The 21,833-nt window shown below is 58.7% G+C and overlaps 1 protein-coding gene across 1 annotated transcript in view; it reads right to left on the reverse strand.

Moving 5' to 3' along the window:
• The window catches only part of DNAH17 (dynein axonemal heavy chain 17), a 27,552-nt gene extending 6,083 nt beyond the window's left edge, over positions 1-21,469 (reverse strand). The window contains exons 1-67 of the mRNA XM_052687627.1: positions 21,100-21,469; positions 20,329-20,522; positions 19,904-20,096; positions 19,739-19,838; positions 19,573-19,658; positions 19,357-19,482; positions 19,089-19,244; positions 18,933-19,019; positions 18,693-18,860; positions 18,405-18,521; positions 18,022-18,278; positions 17,741-17,936; positions 17,489-17,635; positions 17,225-17,333; positions 16,983-17,086; positions 16,756-16,896; positions 16,482-16,625; positions 16,157-16,339; positions 15,846-16,088; positions 15,602-15,771; positions 15,311-15,533; positions 15,125-15,241; positions 14,952-15,038; positions 14,652-14,804; positions 14,296-14,544; positions 14,103-14,225; positions 13,656-14,003; positions 13,488-13,579; positions 13,183-13,309; positions 12,850-13,002; positions 12,241-12,366; positions 12,049-12,156; positions 11,818-11,949; positions 11,391-11,551; positions 11,163-11,319; positions 10,772-10,876; positions 10,507-10,664; positions 10,030-10,168; positions 9,369-9,596; positions 9,154-9,291; positions 8,924-9,056; positions 8,489-8,616; positions 8,230-8,378; positions 7,724-8,006; positions 7,471-7,644; positions 6,673-6,880; positions 6,431-6,596; positions 6,200-6,302; positions 5,898-6,045; positions 5,707-5,798; positions 5,376-5,537; positions 5,089-5,253; positions 4,803-4,994; positions 4,460-4,726; positions 3,896-4,057; positions 3,571-3,804; positions 3,207-3,371; positions 3,022-3,117; positions 2,730-2,947; positions 2,412-2,619; positions 2,034-2,149; positions 1,683-1,875; positions 1,358-1,593; positions 1,158-1,280; positions 586-790; positions 298-462; positions 86-226 (exon numbers count right to left, since the gene is read on the reverse strand). Coding sequence (XP_052543587.1) covers positions 86-226; positions 298-462; positions 586-790; positions 1,158-1,280; positions 1,358-1,593; positions 1,683-1,875; positions 2,034-2,149; positions 2,412-2,619; positions 2,730-2,947; positions 3,022-3,117; positions 3,207-3,371; positions 3,571-3,804; positions 3,896-4,057; positions 4,460-4,726; positions 4,803-4,994; positions 5,089-5,253; positions 5,376-5,537; positions 5,707-5,798; positions 5,898-6,045; positions 6,200-6,302; positions 6,431-6,596; positions 6,673-6,880; positions 7,471-7,644; positions 7,724-8,006; positions 8,230-8,378; positions 8,489-8,616; positions 8,924-9,056; positions 9,154-9,291; positions 9,369-9,596; positions 10,030-10,168; positions 10,507-10,664; positions 10,772-10,876; positions 11,163-11,319; positions 11,391-11,551; positions 11,818-11,949; positions 12,049-12,156; positions 12,241-12,366; positions 12,850-13,002; positions 13,183-13,309; positions 13,488-13,579; positions 13,656-14,003; positions 14,103-14,225; positions 14,296-14,544; positions 14,652-14,804; positions 14,952-15,038; positions 15,125-15,241; positions 15,311-15,533; positions 15,602-15,771; positions 15,846-16,088; positions 16,157-16,339; positions 16,482-16,625; positions 16,756-16,896; positions 16,983-17,086; positions 17,225-17,333; positions 17,489-17,635; positions 17,741-17,936; positions 18,022-18,278; positions 18,405-18,521; positions 18,693-18,860; positions 18,933-19,019; positions 19,089-19,244; positions 19,357-19,482; positions 19,573-19,658; positions 19,739-19,838; positions 19,904-20,096; positions 20,329-20,522; positions 21,100-21,441 — 11,019 coding nt within the window. The 5' untranslated portion in view covers positions 21,442-21,469. The remainder of the gene's footprint in view (positions 1-85; positions 227-297; positions 463-585; positions 791-1,157; positions 1,281-1,357; positions 1,594-1,682; positions 1,876-2,033; positions 2,150-2,411; positions 2,620-2,729; positions 2,948-3,021; positions 3,118-3,206; positions 3,372-3,570; positions 3,805-3,895; positions 4,058-4,459; positions 4,727-4,802; positions 4,995-5,088; positions 5,254-5,375; positions 5,538-5,706; positions 5,799-5,897; positions 6,046-6,199; positions 6,303-6,430; positions 6,597-6,672; positions 6,881-7,470; positions 7,645-7,723; positions 8,007-8,229; positions 8,379-8,488; positions 8,617-8,923; positions 9,057-9,153; positions 9,292-9,368; positions 9,597-10,029; positions 10,169-10,506; positions 10,665-10,771; positions 10,877-11,162; positions 11,320-11,390; positions 11,552-11,817; positions 11,950-12,048; positions 12,157-12,240; positions 12,367-12,849; positions 13,003-13,182; positions 13,310-13,487; positions 13,580-13,655; positions 14,004-14,102; positions 14,226-14,295; positions 14,545-14,651; positions 14,805-14,951; positions 15,039-15,124; positions 15,242-15,310; positions 15,534-15,601; positions 15,772-15,845; positions 16,089-16,156; positions 16,340-16,481; positions 16,626-16,755; positions 16,897-16,982; positions 17,087-17,224; positions 17,334-17,488; positions 17,636-17,740; positions 17,937-18,021; positions 18,279-18,404; positions 18,522-18,692; positions 18,861-18,932; positions 19,020-19,088; positions 19,245-19,356; positions 19,483-19,572; positions 19,659-19,738; positions 19,839-19,903; positions 20,097-20,328; positions 20,523-21,099) is intronic.
• Positions 21,470-21,833: the final 364 nt, after the last annotated feature.

Genomic DNA, 21,833 nt, shown 5'->3' on the forward strand with positions numbered 1-21,833 from the left:
TCTGAGAGCTTCGTTAGAGGAGTTAATGATGAAATACCCAACCCCTGCTCCACAGAAAGCAACTGCTGCCTCGCCTTACGCTCACCTTTAGGGAGAACTGGTAGATGGGGTTGATTTTGTTGAGGTCGCTCAGGATGAAGTACAGCAGGGACGCTCGTTCTGCTGCTGGCCGGTAGTTCTCCCTGGCCACGTTTATTTCCACCTCTGTGACTTTGGCTTCCTTCACCTTGAGGCACAGGAGTGGAGTGTTACAGCTGTGCCCTGCAGCATCGCCCTGTGCCCGTGCTGCCCAGGTACCTTCTCCTCGATGTCTATGGCCGTGCGCTTTGTCGTCTCCAGGTTCTCCACCAGCGCTGTGTCCCCCAGGAAGTTCCCCGAGGCAGCGGAGAGCCGGGCGAGCAGGGAGTCCTCCAGCTCCTTCAGGTGGATCTTGAACTCATTCTGGCTTTTTGTGAGATTCGCCTGCACACAGCACCCAGGAGAGGTGTGAGCCATGGCTGTGGTGCCGCTGCTGCCATCACTGGGGGCTCAGCAGCCCCAGTACATGCAGCCCTTGCAGTGCCAGCAGCTCATGTGGGCTCCCACCTTCAGTGCCTCCAGGTCGGGACGCTCCTTGGCCACCACAGCGGCCAGCAGTTGGTCCTCCAAGCCTTCCCGTGTCACCAAGAAGTTGATCAGTGTGCACTGTGCCTGCATCTCAGGCTTGTAGTGCGGGTTGAAGTACTTGGTGTGCAGGATCAGGCGGAACTGCGGGTGGTACTCCACTTCTTTGTCTCCTATCTTAATGTATCTGTTAGGGTAATTACGTTAATTTCTGTGCGATTGGCAGTAACTCATGCCAGAGAGAACCTGATGGGGACAGGGAGGTGAATGGGAGGGGTCAGGGGCTCAGCACAAGCCCCACAACTGAGCACACACCTGTGTGTGCTAGAAGCAAACCCCCCCTCCCCATTTATCTGGATTTATCCTGCAGGTGTGCACAAGAACATGTTTATCAAATGACCAGAAACATTCCATCACCTATAAGTCCCCCCCCACTGGAAATGCATAGGGAAAGTGAGAAGTATAGGATGTGGCCAAAGCTCTTGTGTGGAGCTGCTGCCGTGCAAAGGGACACAAATAGGCATCACAGAGCAGCAACCGGTCTGCAAGCCTACCTGCCCTTCTTGATGGTGTTCCTACCCAGCAGGTGGTCCAGCACCGGCTCCACCGTCTCACCAATGTCCTCAATCAGCAGCGTGTGTCCTTCAGAAACTGCCTGCTCAATGGTGTCCAGGTAGCTGTGAGTGGGCAGGAGCTGGGCTTATGTGGAGCTCAGGCAAACACGTCCCAGCCACCCCATCCCTCCCCATCCCACCTCCTCTGGCCCAGCCGGATGGCCTTCAGCTGCTCCCCATATTTATTCCTGATCCACTTGATGCCCTGCAGCTGGGCGTCCACCACCAGCGGCCACCGCTGCGTGTTGCAGAGGATCGTAGCGTTCTCAGTGGAGGTGCGGTCGCTGGGCAGCCCCTGGTTGCTCCATGTGGCCACGTCGGCAGCGTCGGTGAGGAGGCTGAGGGGGTCCAGCCCCGGCGTGGTGGGAATGGGCACCTGAAAGAGATGGGACATTGGAGCCCCAGCCCGGAGCAGCGTGAGCCCCTCGGTGCTGGGGCAGAGCCGGGGAACTCAGAGCCGCTCACCTTCAGCCCCTGCAGGTAGGGCACCCAGCACTTCTCCATCAGCTCAGCCCGGTACTTCTTGGTGAAGTAGCCGACGTAGGACACGAAGGCAGAGATGAGCAGCACATCCCCGCACAGCGTCTTCTCTTGCTCCCTGAACATCTCTACCGACTCGGCCCAGCGCACGTTTTCGGATGCCAGCCCCCCGATCAGCCTGCAGACATTGAGCATAGCATGGGGGCAAGGCTGGTACCACCCCTGATCTGCTGCGGTGGGCAGGGGCTGCACAGCCCCACTCCCTGCAGTGGCCCCGCTCAGGAGTGGGGATTTTTAGCACAGGGGGAGGCGGTGCAGAGCCCATCTGCACGGTACCTGTTGGCTAACGTGATTACTCTGTTGGTCGCATCAGCCTCCTGCTGACATTTGATTTTTTCAGCCGTCGCTTTCTCAAACTGCGCAGTCAGAGTTGCCAAATTGGCATTCAGGTCCTTCAAAAGACAACGCGCTCGCTGTTGGCTCCCACTCGCACAGAACACCACGCAGTGAGCAGAACGCCAGGAGAGAACTCAGCGGGAGCGAGGAGCTCAGCGCTCTCTGAGAAGACGCAGCTGCAGCCGGGCTGGGGCTGCACAAGCGATAACCATCTCTCATTCACCACTGGCTTCTCGTCAACCCATAGCCATGGGGACAGCAGCCAAGGCACACAGCCGCACTCCTGCAGCCGCCCGGCCCGGGGGAGCGCACACTCACCGCAATTTTCTTCTTAATGCGGCTCAGTTTGTCTTGCGCCTCCGCCAGCTCCGCGTTGGCTTCCTCCAGCGCCAGCCTCTTGGGCTCCACCTCGCAGTACACATTGTAGAAGCGGACGATGTTCAGGCACCAGGAGCACAGCCCAGCCGCGGCTGTCGACTTCGACATGATGAACTCTGGGTCGAAGGTGGGGTCCGATTGGTAGCGCCTGCAGGGGGGGGGGGGGGCACAGCCCTGCACCTCCTGCTCGTGGGCACACAGCCCGCCCTGGGTCCCACGGGTGGCACCGTGCCGCAGGGGCAGCAGCCACGTGCTCACTGGAACTCCTTGAGGCACGCCTCGGGGATGTGTTCCTTGTCAAACTTCTTCAAGGCATCGAGGAAAGTGTCCACTTTCCCCATCATGATCTTGGCCGCCTTCCAGCTCCTGTCCTTGGGGATCTTGCCGTGCGGAGCCGTCAGGATCATCACGGCTGCCGTGACGTTCACCACCGCTTGCGGAGGGGACCCGAAGGACTTCAGCTCCGTCAGGTTGTTCTGGGAAGGGAGCACGGGACGCTGAGCACTGCCAGGCACGGGGCACCCGGTCACAGCGCTGTGCTCTCTCGTACCTTGTTGAGCGTGTTGAGGGCTTCCTGTGCGGCGACGAGTGCGGGCTCAGCCTTGGCCAGGTCGGTCTCGCAGGCTCGCTGCTTCTCAGCCACATTCTGTGGAGGAGGAAGGGGCAAGGCGTGCCGAGCGGAGCCGGGTATGGAGCACTCAGTGCCACCAGCGGGTGCTGCCCAGGGCCACCTACCGTGTTGATGGCCTGGACCTTCAGCTCCTCCTCGTCAGCGATGGCTTTCTCCTTGCTGACCTTCTCCGTTTCAACGCCCACCACATGGATCAGTTTATCTGCATCCTCATTCTTCTGCTTCAGCTCTGCCTCCTGGACCGCCAGCGTGGCTTTCAGGTCATCCACCTGAGCAAGGGGGGGATGGGAGAGGTTGGGCACCGTCAAACCCTGATGGGACCAGCGAGATCTTCGGCTGGGGGCTGCATTGCCACCTGTGCCCCAGCAGCCCACGTGCCCCACTGCCCAAACCGAGAGCTCTGTGTGGGGCCAAGCCCTGCTCTCGTGCCCACCATCCCTCCTCAGGATGGAGCCGGACCATGCCCACCTGTGAGGCCGTGCTCTGCAGCTTTGTCAGGCCATTCTCCAGCCTCTCAGTTTTGGCAGTAAGCTCACTCCTCTTCTTAGAGAGCAGGTTTTGGTAGAGCTTTATCTGCTCCAGGAAGGTCTTTGGTGTGGTGTAGTTATAGCGTCGCTCCACAGCCAGGTAGGTCTGGGACATCTCCTTCACACTCATGTGGACATAGGACATGAACTGGCTGATGGAGACCTTGACCTCGGGCTGCAGCAGAGCAGCACAGTGTGCTCTGTAACACCGTGCATGAATGTGAGGGGTGAAGCCAAGTGCTAGCTGCATGCCCGGCAATGCTCACCTCAATGTCCCCCGTCTCCTCCAGGAACCTGCTGCTGACAGACACCAGGGCATCCTCTGGCCACTCGTGGAACCAGTCGATGGCCGTGCAGTTGACTATGGCAGGGAACCTCCTCGCCCGCACGCGCAGAGTGGAGCCCACGGGGGAGAAGCACAGGATCACCTGGAACAGGCAGTGCTGGTGAGAAGGGTGGCTGCTGGTCCCCACTGCTGCATGTGGAGACTTCTCCTCCCTCCCATTGAAGTCCTGACCCTGTGCCCGTGGATGGTTGGCAGTGGTGTGCCCTGCTCTGCTTGGTGGGGACCAGCCAGCCCCAGCTCCCTTTGACCACAGCCAGGTGGCTGCATGCACACAGCCTTCCGCTCAAGAGGGAAACCTGTGGGTGTCAGCAGCTGCACCTCTGGGCCTCAGGGCACGAGGCGCTGGGGATCCTTTGAACACACCTTTTGCTCACACTCATTACAGCATAACAAAACCACAACAGTCTGCGTCGTGTTTGCAAACAGACTTTGGATTAAAGATGTCAGAAGCCTTCACAAACACCACTCCTGGGCGCACACCTACCTTCAGCTGACGCCTGACTCTCTCTATAAATAATTTCCAGCAGTTTTCCCTTGAGTCTGGCAACCCAAGGAACTTCACTTGTGGCCTCATGGCACTGATAATGTCTTCCAATTCATCATCCTGGAAAAGCCCCGGCACCTCCCCAGATGCCAGAAAGTCATTGATCAGGACCAAGAACGATTCCTCTGCCACTTGGGAGTCCGTCATCAGGAACACTGTAGGAACATTCTTTATGGCTGCCTTGATGTACTGCGAGGCGAGGTCCAGCTGGGGAAGCAAGGATTGTCAAGGCATGGCTGAGCTGCCCCGGTGTTGGGGGGAATGCGGGGAGACCCACTCTCACCTTCAGGTCTGGGATGCCGTATCCCTTCCTCAGTGTTATCTGAAACACCTCTAGAGAGCTGATGTGAGCAGCAAGCCGGGAAAGGCTCTGCTTCCCGCTGCCCCCCACCCCCACCAGCAGCGCGTTGCCTCGGGGGGACTCCAGGATCCGATTGATTCTGCAAACGTGAGACACCGCGTCCTCAAAGAGCACCTAAGGAAAACGTGAGAGAGGGATTACTGTCCTGAATCACAGTGCCAAAAGCAGTGAATGCCCCAAATCATGCAGTCCTGCAGCGTGAGCTCACCAGGTTCATCACCGCATTGACCTCATTGTAGCTGTCCAAGGCCTCTCCCAGCAGCTTGTTGAGCGATGGCCAGCTCGGCACTGGCATGTACTTGGGCTCCCTGATGCCCTGGGCAAAGTGGCAGTAGATGTTGGGCTTGGCGAACACTGTCTCTTCGCTGAGGTCCTGGAAGAGGAGTGGCAGCGGTGGGCACGTGGAAGGGACCCTGTCCTGGTGCAGGGCTCCTGGCACGACTGCATCATCGCAACCCCCCAGCTGTCATGCCCTCCTTTTCCAGCACAGCTTACAGCAAAGAATTTCTTGCAGGTGTCAGTTAGCATCTTCCCAAAGCTTTTCTGATCCTTGTCATCAACGAGCTTGTCCCCGTAGACCCGCTCAGCTTCGTGCATCCAGAGCCTCACCAGGTCCACGGGGCTCCGCAGGCACTCAGGGGTGGAGAACAGCAGTCCCTGCAAACGCAGGGACCCTCAGCCCATGGGGTTTGTTTGCTGCTGCTCCAAGCTGAGTTAAAGAGCAGCTTTGGGAAAAGGTCACGGCACTGGGGCAGGGACACGGGGTGCTGCAAGCATGCACAACAAAGGAAGGAAAGGAATTTAACAGGAACAACCAGCCCAGTACCTGGAATATGTTGGAGAGGTCTCGGAGATTGAAGAGGTAGTGGAACTTGATGGCAGTGGGCAGGAAGATGGCAGTGACCCGCTGGTGCAGGGCTGTGGGCAGGGTGTGCAGTGAGCAGGCTGCTGAGCCTCGCCTGGCGCTGCCCTCCCTGTGCTCAGCGCTGCCTTCCCCACACCAGCACCAGAGCTCACCCAGCGCGGCTGCCACCAGCTGCTCCTGCAGCCTCTGCACAGCCAGCGGCACCTTCTGCAGGGCCAGGTGCTGAGCCAGGATGGCGCTGTAGATGGTCAGCAGTGCATCCTGGCCGGGGAAGCTCACGGCGAAGACGCAGAAGTGTCGCTGCAGCAAGGAGCAGTGGCTCAGGGGGAGCAGCACCCTGCGGGGCTGATGGAGCCAGCCAGCACCAAGGAGCTCCCTGGCCCTGTCTGTACTCTGAGCCCAGGCTGGGACACAGCCCCCACCTCAGGAGAGCAGCACTGTGAGCCCTGCGTACCTGCAGCCTGGAGTCAATGGTGAAGGACCCCGCGGTCGGGTTCATGCAGGACACGTACTGACAGTTGTGGATGTCCTTCAGGGTCAGTTTGTTCCTGTCGTACCTGCACAGAACAGTGATATTTCCTTCGGGTGGGTTCCCCCCACTGCCACAGCACTGCCCTATGCCCAGGGGCAGCCCCGGCCCTCAGCTGAGCATCACTGAATGGCATCCGTGCCAGCAGCCGCCTACCAGTGCCCATGGTCCATATGCTGCCGGATGAGTGTGTGCGGAGCCACGGTGCCATACTTGTCCACCTCGGGCATGTTCAAGTCATCAATGAAGTAAATGAGCCTCTTAGTGCCTGGTGGGCCATAGTTCCTCCCTGACTTCTTCTCCAGGGGCTTCTCCAGGATGGCTGCAAAGGGCGGAGAGCATGGGACATGGGAAAGCACAACTGAGCCCACAGAGGGGCAGCTGTGGACGGCCCTTACCCTGCAGCATGGCTGAGGTGGTGTAGAAGTTAAAGGGCACGGACTGCACCAGGTACTCCTCTGTGCTGAGCGTTTCGAGCTTGTCCCACATCAGCACAGTTTTCCCCGTCCCCGCATTCCCCACCAGCATCACCGGCCACTGCTTCTCCATCAGCAGGTCCATGAAGTAGCGGATGCGGACGGTCTCGGTGGTGTGCACCATGGAGGCCTGGGGAAGGCAATGGTTGTGCCCCAGTGCAGTGTGCCTGCAGCTGCTGGGCTCTTCTCTGGGCACTACTAACTACTGCTCTGAGCAAAGGCAATGCCTCACTGCACCGATCTGGGCCCTCTCTACAGCAAAACAGCTCAGCACCTGGCTATCCTAAGGGCTTTCTGACCAACAAGAGGAGCCATCAGATACATCAAAACAACACATCATTCCTGAGACTTGTGTGCCATGTTTTGTCTGGCCAACACGTGGTGCAATCCAACCCCGGTGCTTCCCCTTTTCCATCACATCCTTGACGCAACCGCCTTCCCTCATTGCAGCATTTCAAAAGATGTATGCAAATCATGTTTTTCATGAGAATCCAAAGCCAGGCATTGCACTGAAACTAAAAGAAGAGTTACAGCATGCAGCTCTCACTGAAGTATATGTACAAGGAGTAAAGCAAAACTGCAGAGAGCTGCAGGTTCACCTGATGCCATCCCATACAGCGCAGTGCCTGCAGTGCTGCAGATGTGTGCACACAGTGTGTAGGGGAAACACTGCTGGCTAATAAACAAGGCATGGCTATACAGACAGCTTGTGGGAAATACCTGCAAGGGAACTTCGGGGTCAAGATTGAATGCTGGCACTTTATCAGTCCAGGGCATGAATTTCTTTGTTTCCGGATCGATGTAATAGTCAAAAATTGTCCCCTGAGCAGGAAATTTGACGGCTTTGAACTCGTTCACCCACCACTTGCTGAATTCTGCACGGTAATCCATGAGCTGGAGGGAACCAAAAGAGAAAAAACTCAGAACATGGCCAGCGTGAGGATTTGGTGCTCCCACAGCATCACAGCCCAACCTGGTCCTGGAACATGGCCCCACCGAAGGCCCAGATGCAGGCAAAGATGAAGTAGAGCTCATAGAGCTCACGGGGAGAGTCTGGCGGCACGTTCTGTGGTGTCAGGAGGCAGTCCAACAGGTACAGGATCATCTGTATCAATGTGATCTCAGGGATAGGGGTGATCCTCTTGAAGCCAAACTTGAGCTTCTCCAGACACACGGGCACGTACTTATCAAACAGAATCATCAGATTGGCCTTCTCGGACTGCACGGCTCTCTTCTCAATCCAGCTGGTCACCACACTGTTTGGGGATGGGTGAGCAGGGCTGCAGGGATCATGGCCCCCCCCATCCCATCCCATCCCATCCCATCCCATCCCATCCCATCCCACCCCACCCCACCCCACCCCATCCCACCCCACCCCATCCCATCCCTGTCCCCATCCCATCCCACCCCATCCCATCCCTGTCCCCATCCCATCCCATCCCATCCCATCCCCATCCCCATCCCCATCCCCGTGCTCACGGGCTCCAGCCCAGGTCTGCAGGGTTGATGTAGAGGATCCCTGCCCGGGACACAGTGGCCGGCGTGGCGGTGCGCAGGTGGCTGATCTCAAAGAGCAGCCGCATGGTGGGGTTGAGGGGGATGCGCTCATTGCTGGCCAAGGTGAGGACCTGGAGGAAGTGGCCTGTCACAGGGGCAGCTCCGATTTTGGGGAGCGGGCACAAAGAGGTTTATCATCCTCAGTTCACAAGCCTAGCTCCTTGGGCGCGATGGCACCAACCTTATTGTCATCCATGACCGTGTTCAGGGACTCGATCCACATGGGGTCAATATCACCATCGAGGATGATCCACTTGGGCCCCTTATGTGTGATGTTAGCCAGGTCTCGCATCGTTGAAGAAAACAGACCTGTCCATACAGAGACATGTGGGCTTTTCCTGCCCAGCTCTTCCTACTCAGAGCAGGTTTGCTGGGGCACACGCTGGGTCGGTGCTTCCCCTGCACACATCTAGGCTCCCTCCTCTCCCCATCCCCCCAGTAAAAAGCCCCAGGGCTTCCCATCGCTACCACGGCACCACGGACAAGATGCTCACAAGGATGCATCTCATGAGGGCACTTCCTATGTGTCAGCCCCTCGCTGAGGGGTTGCTGAGCCTGCTCCCACTCAGTGTAAGCGCCTTCCATAGAGCGGAGCCTGCCAGCTTTGGCCTCTCACCATCCTTCCACTCTCGTGTAGACGGATGGATGATTCCAAAGAGCTCATCGCAGGTCACAGCCTTTGGGTCGAGGTCCACAGTGACCGGCTTGCGCTTCATGTTGCGGTACGTCTTGTTGAGCGACCTCAGCACCTACGGGATGAGACTGCTGCAGTGGTGGTGGCAGCTCCTGTGGGGCCCTACAGCCTTCTCCCAGCTCCCAGCCCCCCTGGCTGTGTTCAGCTGCTACCTGGGACTTGCCGCAGCCGGCGTTGCCGATGACGAAGACAGAATGCCGCACCTGCAGCAGCTCCTCCAGCTGCACCACCTTCAGCACAAAGCTGTCCTCCGCCTGCAGCTTCAGCTCCAGCACCGACTGCTTGATGACCTGGGAGAGAGCAGGCGCTGATCCCCCTCCACCCCATCAGCCTCCCCCTGGCCCTCGCCCCCAGCACGCTGAGTCACCTTCTCAAAGTTCAAATCCCTCTTCCTGGGGACATCCAGAGCAGGGAATAGGTCCCCAATCAGCCCCATGAACACAGGCAGGTCGTCTGTCACGATCTTTGGGATGTTGAAGTCTCGTAAGGCTCTCATGAGGACCTGGTCCTCGGCACGGTTTGGGTCCCCCCTCTTCAAGGAGCCTGCTACCACCAGCACAGACTTGATTGCCCGCAGACCCCAGTCATAGTGATCCTGGCCAAATGGGCAACAAATATCATTTTGATGAGAGAGCTGCTTGAAACAAAACCACAGAGGGGATATCCTCTCCACCCCACACTCGGCTGTCTGCACAGCGCCCCGCAGACTGTCCCGGGGCCCAGGAATGGATGGCAGTCTGCCTTGCTTCCTGGGAAGCACATTTCTGTTGGCTTGTAAATCACTTCTGCTGAGATGTGGAACATCTGCATGCTCACATCTTAGCCAGCTGTATTCTATTCTATTTTGGAACTTCTTGATTTCTTCCAGAAGGCAGAAATACGCCGTGTGAGTGTTGAAGAGGGATTTGTTCAGTCACAGAGCTGGACTTTGCAAGCCAGCACATTGCCAACTGAGGGATCTCAAGCTGTCAGGGCTGAAATTCAGGTTAACTCTTTCCCTTAGAGAACCATGGATATTGTCCTGTTACCTGTTTAGACAGCAGCTCCTTGCAGAGTGTGTACAAAGTAATGAACTTCCTTGCTAGGAGCTTGGCATCAATAAAGCCTTCTGCAACCAGCATGATTTCACAGATGAGCTCGAAGTCTGGAACCACCATGGCACAGGGTCTGCGGAAGCAAAGCAGGTTAGCAGGGTGTTAGCAGCCACAAGCCATCAAGATTTGCACCCTGTTTTTCCATTCAGATCATGCACTGCTGCTGTTAGAATGACAAGCAAGTGGCAACCTCATGCAGCCCCCTGCGAGCCCCCATTACACAGCCAGGTGCTCTGAGCATCCTCCTGCAGCTGAGCAGCCCCACAGCTCTGAGCTGAGTGCTCCAGGAGCGTGGGGGTCTCTTACAGCAGGACCACCAGCATGCACAAGTGTCCTCGTGTACGTGAGCAAAGGCTTCAGTCCATGTCACAGCTGTGTCAGGTTAATGGTGACCCATCTGCCTGCCTGTACCTGAACAGAGCCTTTAAGTTTTCGGGCAGTTCTGTGCGTCCTGCATAGCCAGGGTTCATGGTGATGAACAGCCCGACCGATGGCACCAGCGAAATCGTCTCTCCGAGAAAATTGAACGTTTTCTTTTTGGCACGAATTGCATCCTGAACACATTTCACCTGGGCAGGGAGCAGAGGTGTCAGCGCTGCGGTGCTCGTGGGGCTGCTCTCAGCCACGTGAGAACCCAGGCACCATTCACCTCCAAGTGACAAGGAAAGGCACCCACCTGCACTGCAATCACCGACAGCACCTCCACCGCGATGCGATTGAACTCGTCAAAGCAGCCCCAGGCTCCGGTCTGAGCGAGGCCCTTGTAGATATTGCCACAGGACTGGAGAGCAAAGCAAAGGGAAGAGGCATCAGAGGCACCAAGCGAACCAAGCATCGGTTACAGAGCATGCTGTCAAGAGCTGCTCTTGTTTGGAGCTGGGAGCTGCTCCCTTGGGGAGCACTGCGCATCAATGCGGCAGCCCCCAGCTCCCAGCAGCTGCTGCCTGACCCCACAGCTCTCGTGAGTTTGGGAGTGCAGAGCAAGGTCCCAGCCCCTTTTCAGGGCACGGCTGTGGGAACTGCAGCACAGGCAGCGGTGCACCTGAGGGCTCTCCCCCCTCCCCTACCTTATAGTCCATCTGCTCAGAGCAGTTGAAGACGTAGACCATCATGCCCACCGCCCGGCCCAGGTCCTTGGTGGTTTCTGTTTTCCCGGTGCCCGCAGGGCCGGCAGGGGCTCCTCCCATGAAGAGATGCAGGGACTGCGTCAGGGTGATGTAGCACCTGGGGGGCGATGGTGGGGGCTGAGCACAGCAACACGGAGCCGAACTGGGACACGGGGAGCTGAGCCCTACCGGTCAGTCAGCGGGGTGATGACGAGCCGTGGTGTGTTGCCCAGGTACTCGTAGGAGTACTGCAGCTGTGCATCACAGATGTTGGCGTAGCAGTGCCTCTGGCCCTCGTCCCAGCGGTGCCGCAGCTGTGACTGCCATGCGAACTCCTGCGCGCTCTCCACCTGCGGAGCAGCCATCACCACCCGCTCCCCCCCACACCATTGGGGTGTTCCTTAGGGGGGGGTTGAGACGTTCCTTGGGCTGCTCCAACCCAGAACCTGGTCCCCCCAAAGAGATTCCATCCCCCTGCAGTGCTCCGGGTGCCTTTGCTTCCCCTCTGACCTCCTCGCACACTTTAGCTACTTTGCAAACTTTAGAAAGGGTAATAATGGGAGTAAAGCTCAGAGGTGCTGAGAAAGCAGTGAAAATATCATCTGGCGACCTCTACCTTTGTGAGGATCATTTTGGCCACGACGTCTCTGGCGTGCACGTCAATGGTGCAGATTGTCATGATCTTCATTCTGTCTCCCGCAGACAAGTTTCCAATGAGCAGTGAGATCAGTGCGTTTAGCTGAGTGATCTGAGGGAGAAGTGAGAAAGAGAGAAATTACATCATGCTTTCCTGCCCGTCTGCCTGACAGCAGCAGGGACTGCAGGATAGGGTCAGCGGGAGACAAACCTGCTTCTTGTTATAGTCCTTAATTGCATTTTCATAGCCCTCCTCCAGCCTTGCAAAGGCAATGCCGACTTCTGTGGTCCACCAGATCTGGGTGCAAGTCAGAGCAATCTGCAATCAATTAAGCAGACAGAACATCCATCAGTGGGTCAGGAGCCGGCCTCTCAGCCCAGCCCAGCCCTGTGGCAGCCCTACCTGTGCAGGGTAGTCAAACACCCACTGCTCCCGTGGCTTGTCCTCATAGCTGGCCACAGCCTCAGGGATCAGGTGCTGCAATGTGGAGCGCATGCTGTCCAGCACGCGGTTCAGCCACACCTCCACCTGTGTGAGTGGAACTGTGAGCATTTCCCAGCCCTGTTTGCTTCTGGCCACACGCAGGCACAGAACTGCCCTCTTGCTGCAGGCTCACAGCAGCCCACATGGCCAGAACCATCCCTTGGCTCTGCATGGGGACCAGAGCCACTGCGCTGTGCCCTGAGGAGGGGGCATCAGGGCAGGGAGAACCAATTAATGCATGCCTGGTGCACGCAGCTGCTCGCCCTGTACACCGTGCTGGTGCACACTCAGGGCTGAGCGCCGCTCTCCCCGCTTGATAAAAAGCTGCATGAAAGCCCCCAGTATACAGCCCCCCCCTGACAATACGAACTGCAGGTTATGGGGGTGAGCAGACAGACCGTGCTGCAGAGGGGCTGCACAGCTCAGTGCTTTTACATTCTCCATTGCTGCAGCTCTGTTCTACGTTTCCTCTTAGCCCGGACCCCACAGCCCCCACCCCACATGCAGCAGCTCCCAGCCCCTGCTGACCTGCCCTGACAGATCGCACTCTGCATCCAGCGGCACAAACTCCTCCTCTTTGCTGAACATCCCCATGGCCACCTTCAGTGGCTTTTTGTCTGGGCTCATCTTGAACTTCAGCTTAGCGAGACTGTCAAACAGCTTCGAGAGGTGACGGGACACCTGTGGGCAGCAGGGGAAGGAGCCCCATTGAGGTCAGAGGGCGTTTTGCAGCTCAGAGTGCTGCATCCCCGTGCCCCGGTGGGTCAGAGATGCTCTTCAGTTCGGAGATTTAAGACACCTGCAATACGTCAGGATGTGAGAGGGATGGGATGTGCCTCCTGGCTTGTGCTCAGCCCATACCTCAGCTGGCTCATTCCCGTTAGACAGAATGTCAAGCAGATCCGCAGAGGAAATGAAGTAGAATCTGGGGAAGGCCAGTCGCTTTGTCTCCAGGTACTCAGCCAAAGCCTTCTCACAGACCGCCAGTCTGGAAGCAAGAAGGAAAAAAAAATAGCTAAAAAGGTGTACTCATTTTTAGCATTTGCAGAGTAATGATGTTAAGTGAGATGACGCTTCGGCTGCTGGGGAAAGCAAACTTCTCCTTTGGCCTTAGAACAGACTGTGAGGTTTCTCCACAACGCTTCGTCAGGATGACCCAAACCCACCTCTTCTGCAGTGCCTCCAGTTTGCCAAAGAGACCGGGTTTGTTGGTAGCTTCGATGACATTGGGGGTTTTTACTGCGTCGGCCATCAGTTCCTGCAAGACAAAAAGGACTGGGCTGTACCTGAAGCAGCAGTGAGCTCTGGGGCGCAGGAAGGGTCGGGCTTCTCACTCTGAAGTCCTTATCGATGGAATCAAACTTCCTGGAGTCCTCTGGCAGCTGGCTGCGGATGTCTTCAGAGCCGATGAAGATGCTCTCCAGGTGACTCCACGTCCTCTGCACCTCAAACAAGATGCTGATCACGGAGTCGGCGGTCGACAGCTTCTGCTGCCAGCCCGACACTTCCTGGAGGAAGAAGGCGAGGTACTTGGAGGCCATCAGGTTCTGCAGCTGCACTTGGTTGTCCTCCAGCGTCTCGATGAGCACTTCGTCCGACTTGAGGAGCATCATGCCCGTCCTGGAGTGCGGCTCGTGCTCGAACTGCATTGTGGCCCATGTACTGTCCAGAGTGCTCAGCACCTTCAGTGTGAGAAATGGGCACGAGTTGCAGGGGCCGCATGCTGCTGTGGGGGCTCTCCGTAAAGCAGGTGCAAACCGAGCAGGGATCCATTACCGTACCTTCTCCATCCCCGACTCCTTCACAGCTTTGTCCACGATGCCACGAACCTCATCCTCAAACTTGTGCAGGTTCAGCTGCAGCAGATCCGCCAGGGTTGTGTCTTTGGACATGGTGAAGTTCACCTGTGGCAGAACCGACATTGTTGGGCACGGCCCCCCGGTGCAGCCTCCCCTCTGTTGGCCCGGAGCAAACCTTGGTTGCCTGCATGAGCTCATGCCAGTGTCGATCCCTGATGGCCGGGTTCTGCAGCTCATTCACAGCACGCAGGGACGTCATCATGTTCTTCACATTGTTGTCCAGCCCTGTGAATGCATCCCAGCTTCTCATCTCCTTATCCAAGCTTCGAATGTCTTTAGCAAATTTCTTGCAGTCGATGTCCATCTGCTCCACGTTGATATCCTTCCATCTGGTGGTTTTCCAATCATCGATGCTCGTGTTGACCTGCAGTCGGGAGGACACTTTCAGAGGACACGTGCACACAGCCCAGTGCACAGAGCAGAACGGCGGCGCCCTCTGCGCTGCACTGCCTTGCAGAGTACAGCACATACCAGCACAATCATGTCCCAGAGCCGCTTCAGCAGTCGCACATCCCTGTGGCACGCTTTGAGCTGCTTGTACTCCGGGACGGCCACTTCAAACAGCCCGGCTGACTTGGACAGTGCAGCCATGTCACTCTCCATGGCAGCAATGCTCCTCTGTTGCTGGAGGAGACAAGGAAAAGGGCTCAGTCAGTGACCACGTGCCCATCCCTGGGGATGCGTGTCCTGCCCTGTGGACAGCGCTGTGCGGTGGCTCTCCTTTCTGGAACTGCCCAGCAGTGCAGCATGGCCAGGCATCGCCCTCCCTACCTTGCTGAGGGATCTGTAGGGCTCCGGGTCAGTGTAGGAGAAAGGGGCTTTTTCGCGGAACTTCTCCCTGAAGGCGTGCTGCTGGGCCTGCAGGACACAGAGGGGTTGGTGTATGGGGGGCACGAGGGTCATCTGGAGCCACCATTTTGTCCCCGCTCCCCCCAGCGCTGCACCTCAAACTGCTGGCATTTCCTGCGGATGATGTTGACCTCGTTCGTTTGCAGAGGTGCCACGTTCTGCTTCACGTGGAAGGAGAGCTTCTTGGTGTTGTCCCACTGCTCGGGCAGCTCCTGCATCATACACGGCATGACAGCCCGCCCCACGAGCCCGTGCCTCACCCCGCACCCTGAACCACTCACCTGGAGCTGCTGGTGCACCTCCTCGGGCATCTCCTCCCCAAACATACTGAGCAGTGCAATGGTTTCCTTCAGGGGCCCAAACATGCCATCGGTGGCTGCCTGTCGGTCCTTCACCCTCAGCAGGTGCCCCATCACCTCCACCAGCCCATCATAATCTCCCTCTTGCACCGGCTTGCTCAAGCCAGCAGTGGTTTTCTTGATGAAGGCTTCCAGCTCCTGCAGGCTGGGTGCAGATGGGGTCTCAGAGGGGCTCGGGGTGCTGTGCCCCCCAGCAGTGCCATCCCCTATTACCTGCTGGTGACGTGGTCGGTGAGGTGCTGCCGCAGTGCCTGGCCCCGGCTGCGTGCAGCGCTCAGCAGCATCTGCTTGAAGGGGCGGCAGTCGCTCTGCAGCCACCCCCCAAACACCACAGTGCTGGCAAAGCCCGACACCTCCTGGCACAGCTCCTCGCACGCATTGATCTGCGGGATGGAGTCAGTCACAGCCCACAGCTGACAGTTCCCAGGCACCGTGTGTCCCCACATCCTCCCCGTACCTCCTCCTGGAAGAGCTGCAGCGATGGAAGTCCCTCATGTGAGGGACCCTCGGGTTGTTCAGGGCTGGGGGAGCTCTGGAAGGTGAGGAAGTGCTGCAGAAACTCTTCGGGGCCCTCAAGCCACAGCTCTGCATACTGCTCGAAGCTGGCGCAGTGCTCCATGCCCTCGGCCATAGCATCGGCTGCCAGCGACATCACCTCCTCCCGCATCCTGCTGAGCTCCACCTCCTCCTCCAGCTCAGACTGTGGGGATGGCACAGCTCCAGGCACAGCCTGCGGCTGCAGGGGTGCACTCGCCCCTGGGAACCCACCTTGTAGCTCAGCTTCCCCTGCAGCAGCCGGGGTATGCACGTTGCACAGCCGTAGATGTCAGCCAGCAGGTCCTCCAGCAGCTTCAGGAAGCTGTTCTCATCCGTCACATCCAACGAGGGCCGGAACCCCACCGCGCCATCACACAGCTCCATGCACACCTCGAACAGCGGGGCCACGCGCGCCTGGAAGAGAGCGGCACCTGAGTGTTCCTATGGACCCCACGCGGGGATGGAACAGCCGCACCACTGAACAGAAGCCCCAGGGGGAGGAACAGCGCGTGGGGGTGAACGTGGGCACGGAGTGGCAGAGCAAACCTGGACGTACATTGGGGGCCATGTTGGTGAGCAGCAGCTTCAAGGATTTGTGAACGAGTACGAAGAGCCCATCCAACACCACTGTGTCAATGTATTTTAAGTAGTCCAGCCAGATCTGCGATGACGTATCAGCCTTGAACAGCTCTGCATTCTCCTGCAAGTCAAAGGAAACCAACCCAACGTTGGTCAATCATTGCACAGCAGGCGCCCCGGCTCCCAGCACTTTGCAGATAGGTGCCCTGTGCTCAGCTGGTTCTGCTGGAAGCACCCCGGGCTGGGCACACCTGCACCATGGCCTCAATCCTGCTGCTCGCCTCCCGGATGGCTGCATAGCGCCGAGCCACATTGCTCGCCCGCCCATCCAGGTCCAGCAGTGCTGCCTCCTTGTTGTCCTTCCTCTCGAACACGGGAGTGGCTGAACACTCCTGCACAGCACAGGGTGCCAAAAGGTAAATCCTGCAGCGTGCACAATGGGGGCAGCATGGCTACAGCAAGCAGCCAGAGCGCCTACCTCCATGAGCTGGCTGATATTTTCCACGTTTAGCTTTGATTTCTGCACTCTGGTGTTTAAGTCATACAAGATCTCTCTCATCTCCTGAATGTATTCCATCACACCTAGGAGGGAGGAAAATGCAGATGACACGGCTCAGGCAGATCTGGGTGCAGGAAGGGGATGGCATTTTGGGCATGGAGATGGGGGACGGTCCCCCCAGGACCCACAGCTCCCATCTGCAGGGCCTGCGTCACTCATACCATCATGGTTCCAGCACAGGGTCTGCTCTGCAGTGACCAGACGGCCGTCGATGGCCTCCAGCTCCGCTGCCACCAGTGGGAGCTCCACAGGCAGCGCTGTCTGCTTCACCTGCAAGAGGGCCAGCCCTGTGGTCACCAGGTACTCCCTGTCTATAGGTACCTGTCTATAGCTTCTCACACCTCCCCACGAGCTCCCCAGAACCCGACTGGCACTCAGCAGGGCAGCACCTGGGACACGGACCAGCACCAACACCAACCACTTGCCTTGTTGTACCAGCCTGTCATGAGGTCCAGGTTGTCCACAAACTTCTGTAAGGTCTCCTTCTGTGCAAAGAGTTTCTCGGCACCGACTGGGATGTCCTTCTGCTTCTGGAAGCCCAGGTACTTCACCTCCCGCAGGACAGCAGTGAGCTGCAAGAATACACCATGGGGGAGACAGTGCTTGTTAGGAAAATGCAAAATGTTTGGTGGTATGTAGGACCAGTCTGCATCCAAGTGCATCACTGCTGGCATCACCTTCCTGTTGAAGTTCACACTGATGAGGGAGGAGCTGGGGTCCCTGAGGATCAGGGGCTGCTCCAGGTGGAAGAGGCAGTCCTGGTCAGCCCTGCTCGCCCATACTGCATACACCTGCTCACAGTAGCCCTGCAGAAGCTCCATCATTTCTTCATATTTCCCAGACACCAGTGTGGCCTCAGGGCTGGTCATCGCACTGTCAGAGGCACAGCAGACAGCTGCCATAGCTGGGACACATCCTGCCCCACATCCCCATAGCGCTGGGGCTGAGTCTCACGTACGGGTGGTTGATGGCAAAGAGCTCCTGGTGCATCCCATGCAGCCTCTCCTGCAGCTCCAGCGCCCACTGCAGCTGCCCGGCCACCGGAGGCATGTTGGTATGCACAGGCACAGCAGCACCAGCACGTGTCCACGTGTCAAACAGTCGCTTCACATCGTCCAGCTCAGCACTGAATGTGGCCAGCAGCCCCGAGCACTGCGGGGACACGTCGGCACGGAGCAGCGGGCGCTCCAGCAGAGAGGAGAACATGTGCACCAGCTGAGGGGGGAGAGCACGTGCACCAGTTGAGGGGGAGGAATGTGCTCCTCCTGTACCCACGGCACCGCTGCGGGTCTGAGTGCCAGCAGCACCCAGTGCCCACCCCCACCTGTGGGCACCACGCACCTTCATGGCCGACCCCAGGCTATTGCAGTCATCAAAGCCCTGGCACAGGATGGTGGCCATCCGCCTGTCCAGGTCCTGAATCTTGCTCTGGAACTCCGTAAAATCCTGGTTCAATTGCTGCCAACGACAAGGCGGTGCTCAGAGCAGGCGCAGCACCAGAAGCCTCAGGAGGGTTCGCTCAGCCCCGGAGCCCGTGGTCATCCCCAGCGCCAGCACAAAGGCGACGAATTTTACACGCAGCCTTCCAGCAAGAGGTGATGCAAACTTTCCATCCCAGCACCCACTCACCTCGTCCTCGGGATCCAAGGGATCGTATTTACAATCAGCGAATTCTTTGGTGAGCTCGGAGACCTCCTCATAGATCTGCAGCACCTGGTGCCCCAGGATGTTCCCCTTCACCCCGCCCAGCTCTGCTTTCTCCAGCTTCAGGAACTCCATGGCCGTCTCATACAGCTCCTGCCAAGCAAAAGCAGTGCTGCATTTTGCACCCATGTTCCCACCTCTGTGCCCACAGAGCTGCATTCTCACCTCAATGATCTTCAGCCGGTGCAGGAAAGCATCCAACCTCCTGAAGATGAGGGAGCGAGGGAACTCCCAGAGCTGTGGCTCCTTCTCCTGGGGAGGGATGAGGCTGTCAGCACAGTAGGGTGTGCGAAGGAGGACCCACACCATCCCCACACATGCCGTGAACAAGGAAGGCAGCAGGTCAGAGCAGCAGTGGTTGTAGGATTGGAAGAACTTCTCGATGGTGGAAATGCTCAACTTGATGTTCTCCAAGGTCTCATCAAGCTCTCCTTGCAGCCCCTTCATCACTTCCTCGGGACTCAGGAAATTTCGGGTCTAGGATGAAAAAAAGCCACCGTGGGCAGGAGGAGCCCCTGGAGCACCTGGTGGTTCCCTGCAGCCCAGCACACCAGGCACGAGGCTCTGCTCCCTGAGCCACCCCCCATACCATCTCAATGAGGAGGTTGCAGATCTCCTGCAGGATGACGATGACGCGGGACGGTGTGCTGTAGTGCTCAGAGTGCACCCAGGTGAGGCAGACGGTGTACAGCACTCTGTCAATGTATGGCCGCAGCTGTGGGAGCAGAGCCCTGTCAGCACGGGGACACAGCAATGCTGTGCCAGGGGTGAGCACCGTGCTGCTGTTCCTCCACCTGGAACTCACCTGGAAGTAGTCTGCCTGCTCCATCTCTTCCAGTAGGATCTGCAGCGGCTGAAGGTAGAGGCTGATGTCGTTGGCTTCCTGCAAGCCTGGCGCAGGTGAGAAACGGCGTGGGCACCTGGGATGCTTCGTGCAAATATTGGAGCTCACACATCACCCAGAGCCTCACCTGCACTGACGTCCCTGAACATGGCCTGCAGTGCCGGCCAGTAGCAGCTGTCAGCCTTCTCCAGGATCTCAGCCAGGGCCGTCACCCGCGGCGAGAGCAGCTGTGGGGGGCGCACAGATGAGCTCAGGTAGGGAAACAGCCTGGCCACCCCCGGCACGGCCGTACCTGTTCATTGATGCACTGCAGGTGGAGGCTCCTGGTGCGCCAGAACTCAAACTCTGCCCTGGGCAGAGGGTGCAGCCCTTCCAGCAGCGGCTGTGCCGAGTCCTTGTTCAGGATTTCCCTGATCTGGTGAGACCAGTCGATGACGATTGTCTCGATGGAGTGCAGCGTGGAATTGTCCACCGGCTCCTCCAGGCTGGAGGACAGCTGGGTTACAGCCCCAAACAGCTCCAGGAGCCCCACAGTCATCCCCAGCCCTGCCCGCCTGGGGCAGCCGCTCCCAGGGCCCTGGAGCACAGCCCTGCTGCCAGATGCCTGCCGTCCATCTGAACAGAGCGCAGGTCAGCGTGGGCAGCACAGGGCCAGGAAAGAGCCATCCCCATTCCCACCGCTGCGTGCAGCAGCTCCCGGTCCTCCCCAGCACCCACCACTCCAGCACCGTGCGGGTCCCATCGCGGTCATCCAGGTGCTCAGGCATTGGCAGCAGTGGTTTCCCCTGGATCTTGCCGCCCATCACAAACATGTCGTTCCTCAGCCTGCAGGCACGGCGTGCGATGTCCTCTGCCACCACACCGGGACAGCTTGCCAGGTGCTCCTCACTCAGCAGCAGGGAGCACACGACCTGTGGGACACGGCCTCCTGAGCCTTCTGCTCAGCGTGGGCAAGGCCTTGGGTGGGCTCTGAGGGATTCCTCTAATCCCAGCTCTGGGAGCAGCTCCTGCCCTGCACTGGGCTTTGGGTTCGTGCGACTTGTGGCAATGAGTGCACAGAGTAGGGAGTCAGTGCACTAAGGGTGCTGTTGTTTGGGAAGAGGGATCCCACACAGAAATATGAAATGCCCTCTGACAATTCCCAGGTATGGGGAATTATAGTTTTTAAACAACAAGGGGACCCAGGAGAGCCCCCCTTCTTGTGTCTGGCACCAGCTCTGTGTCCTGGTGGGGAACCCCGAAGTGAGCACAAGGATTTTCATGGAATCAGAATGGCCTGGGTTGAAAAGGATCTCACCAACCACCAGACCAGGCTGCCCAGAGCCACATCCAGCCTGGCCTCGAATACCTCCAGGAGGGGGGCATCCACAGCCCCCTTGGGCAACCTGTTCCAGTGCATCACCACCCTCTGTGTGATCCCTTTAATGTCCCCCAGCTGCTTTCACATCCACCTCCGATTCCAGCGGCGGGGAGCCCAGGGCCACCCACCTCCTCCACCACGGTGATCAGCTGCTCCACCGGCGAGGGGCTGATGTCCCCCACCAGCAGGGCAGCCCTGCAGTTCTCCTGCGTGATGTTCTCCTTCTTCCTCTTCACGAAGTAGGTGCCCTTGGCTTTGAGGGCGGGGGGGAAGCAGGCGGTCGCCTGGAGCTGCCCGGCGGGGCTCAGCGCCAGCACCAGCTCCGGCACGTCCGGCTGCCTGAAGAACTCGTCCAGCATGGCCCTGGCCTCCTCACTGTCCTGGAACTTGTTCCACCTGTCCGGCCGGAGCTGCAGCAGCTGCATGGTGAAGCTCTCAAGGAAGCTCCATCGCTCGTCCGGCGCTGACATCCCGGCGGCACCGCGCTCGGCCGCGGAGCTTCAACGCCTGCGGGGCGCACAGCCCTGCTCAGCCCTGCTCAGCCCTGCTGCCCGGACCCCCGCCCCCCCTCCTGCCCTCAGCCTTCTCTCGCCGCATCCCCGCACAGCTGCCGGCCCCGGCCCTTCCAACCCAACACCCCCCAGGCTCCCACCCTGCCCTATTCCCCCCCCCGTGCCGTCACCCACGCCGCCCCGTCCCTTCTGCCCCGTCCCTATCGCACCCGCAGCCCTCCGACAGCCTCCAGACGCCTTCCGCAGCCCTACGAGCACCGGCTCCGACTGGCAACGGCTGCAGCCCCAACCGACGCCGGCACCAGCCCCAAACCGACGCCAGCTGCGGCCCAACTGCCTCACGAGCGCGG

The sequence above is a fragment of the Tympanuchus pallidicinctus genome, unplaced genomic scaffold (genome assembly GCF_026119805.1).
Source record: "Tympanuchus pallidicinctus isolate F22 unplaced genomic scaffold, pur_lepc_1.0 scaffold23, whole genome shotgun sequence".
In the NCBI taxonomy this organism is placed as follows: Eukaryota; Metazoa; Chordata; class Aves; order Galliformes; family Phasianidae; genus Tympanuchus; species Tympanuchus pallidicinctus.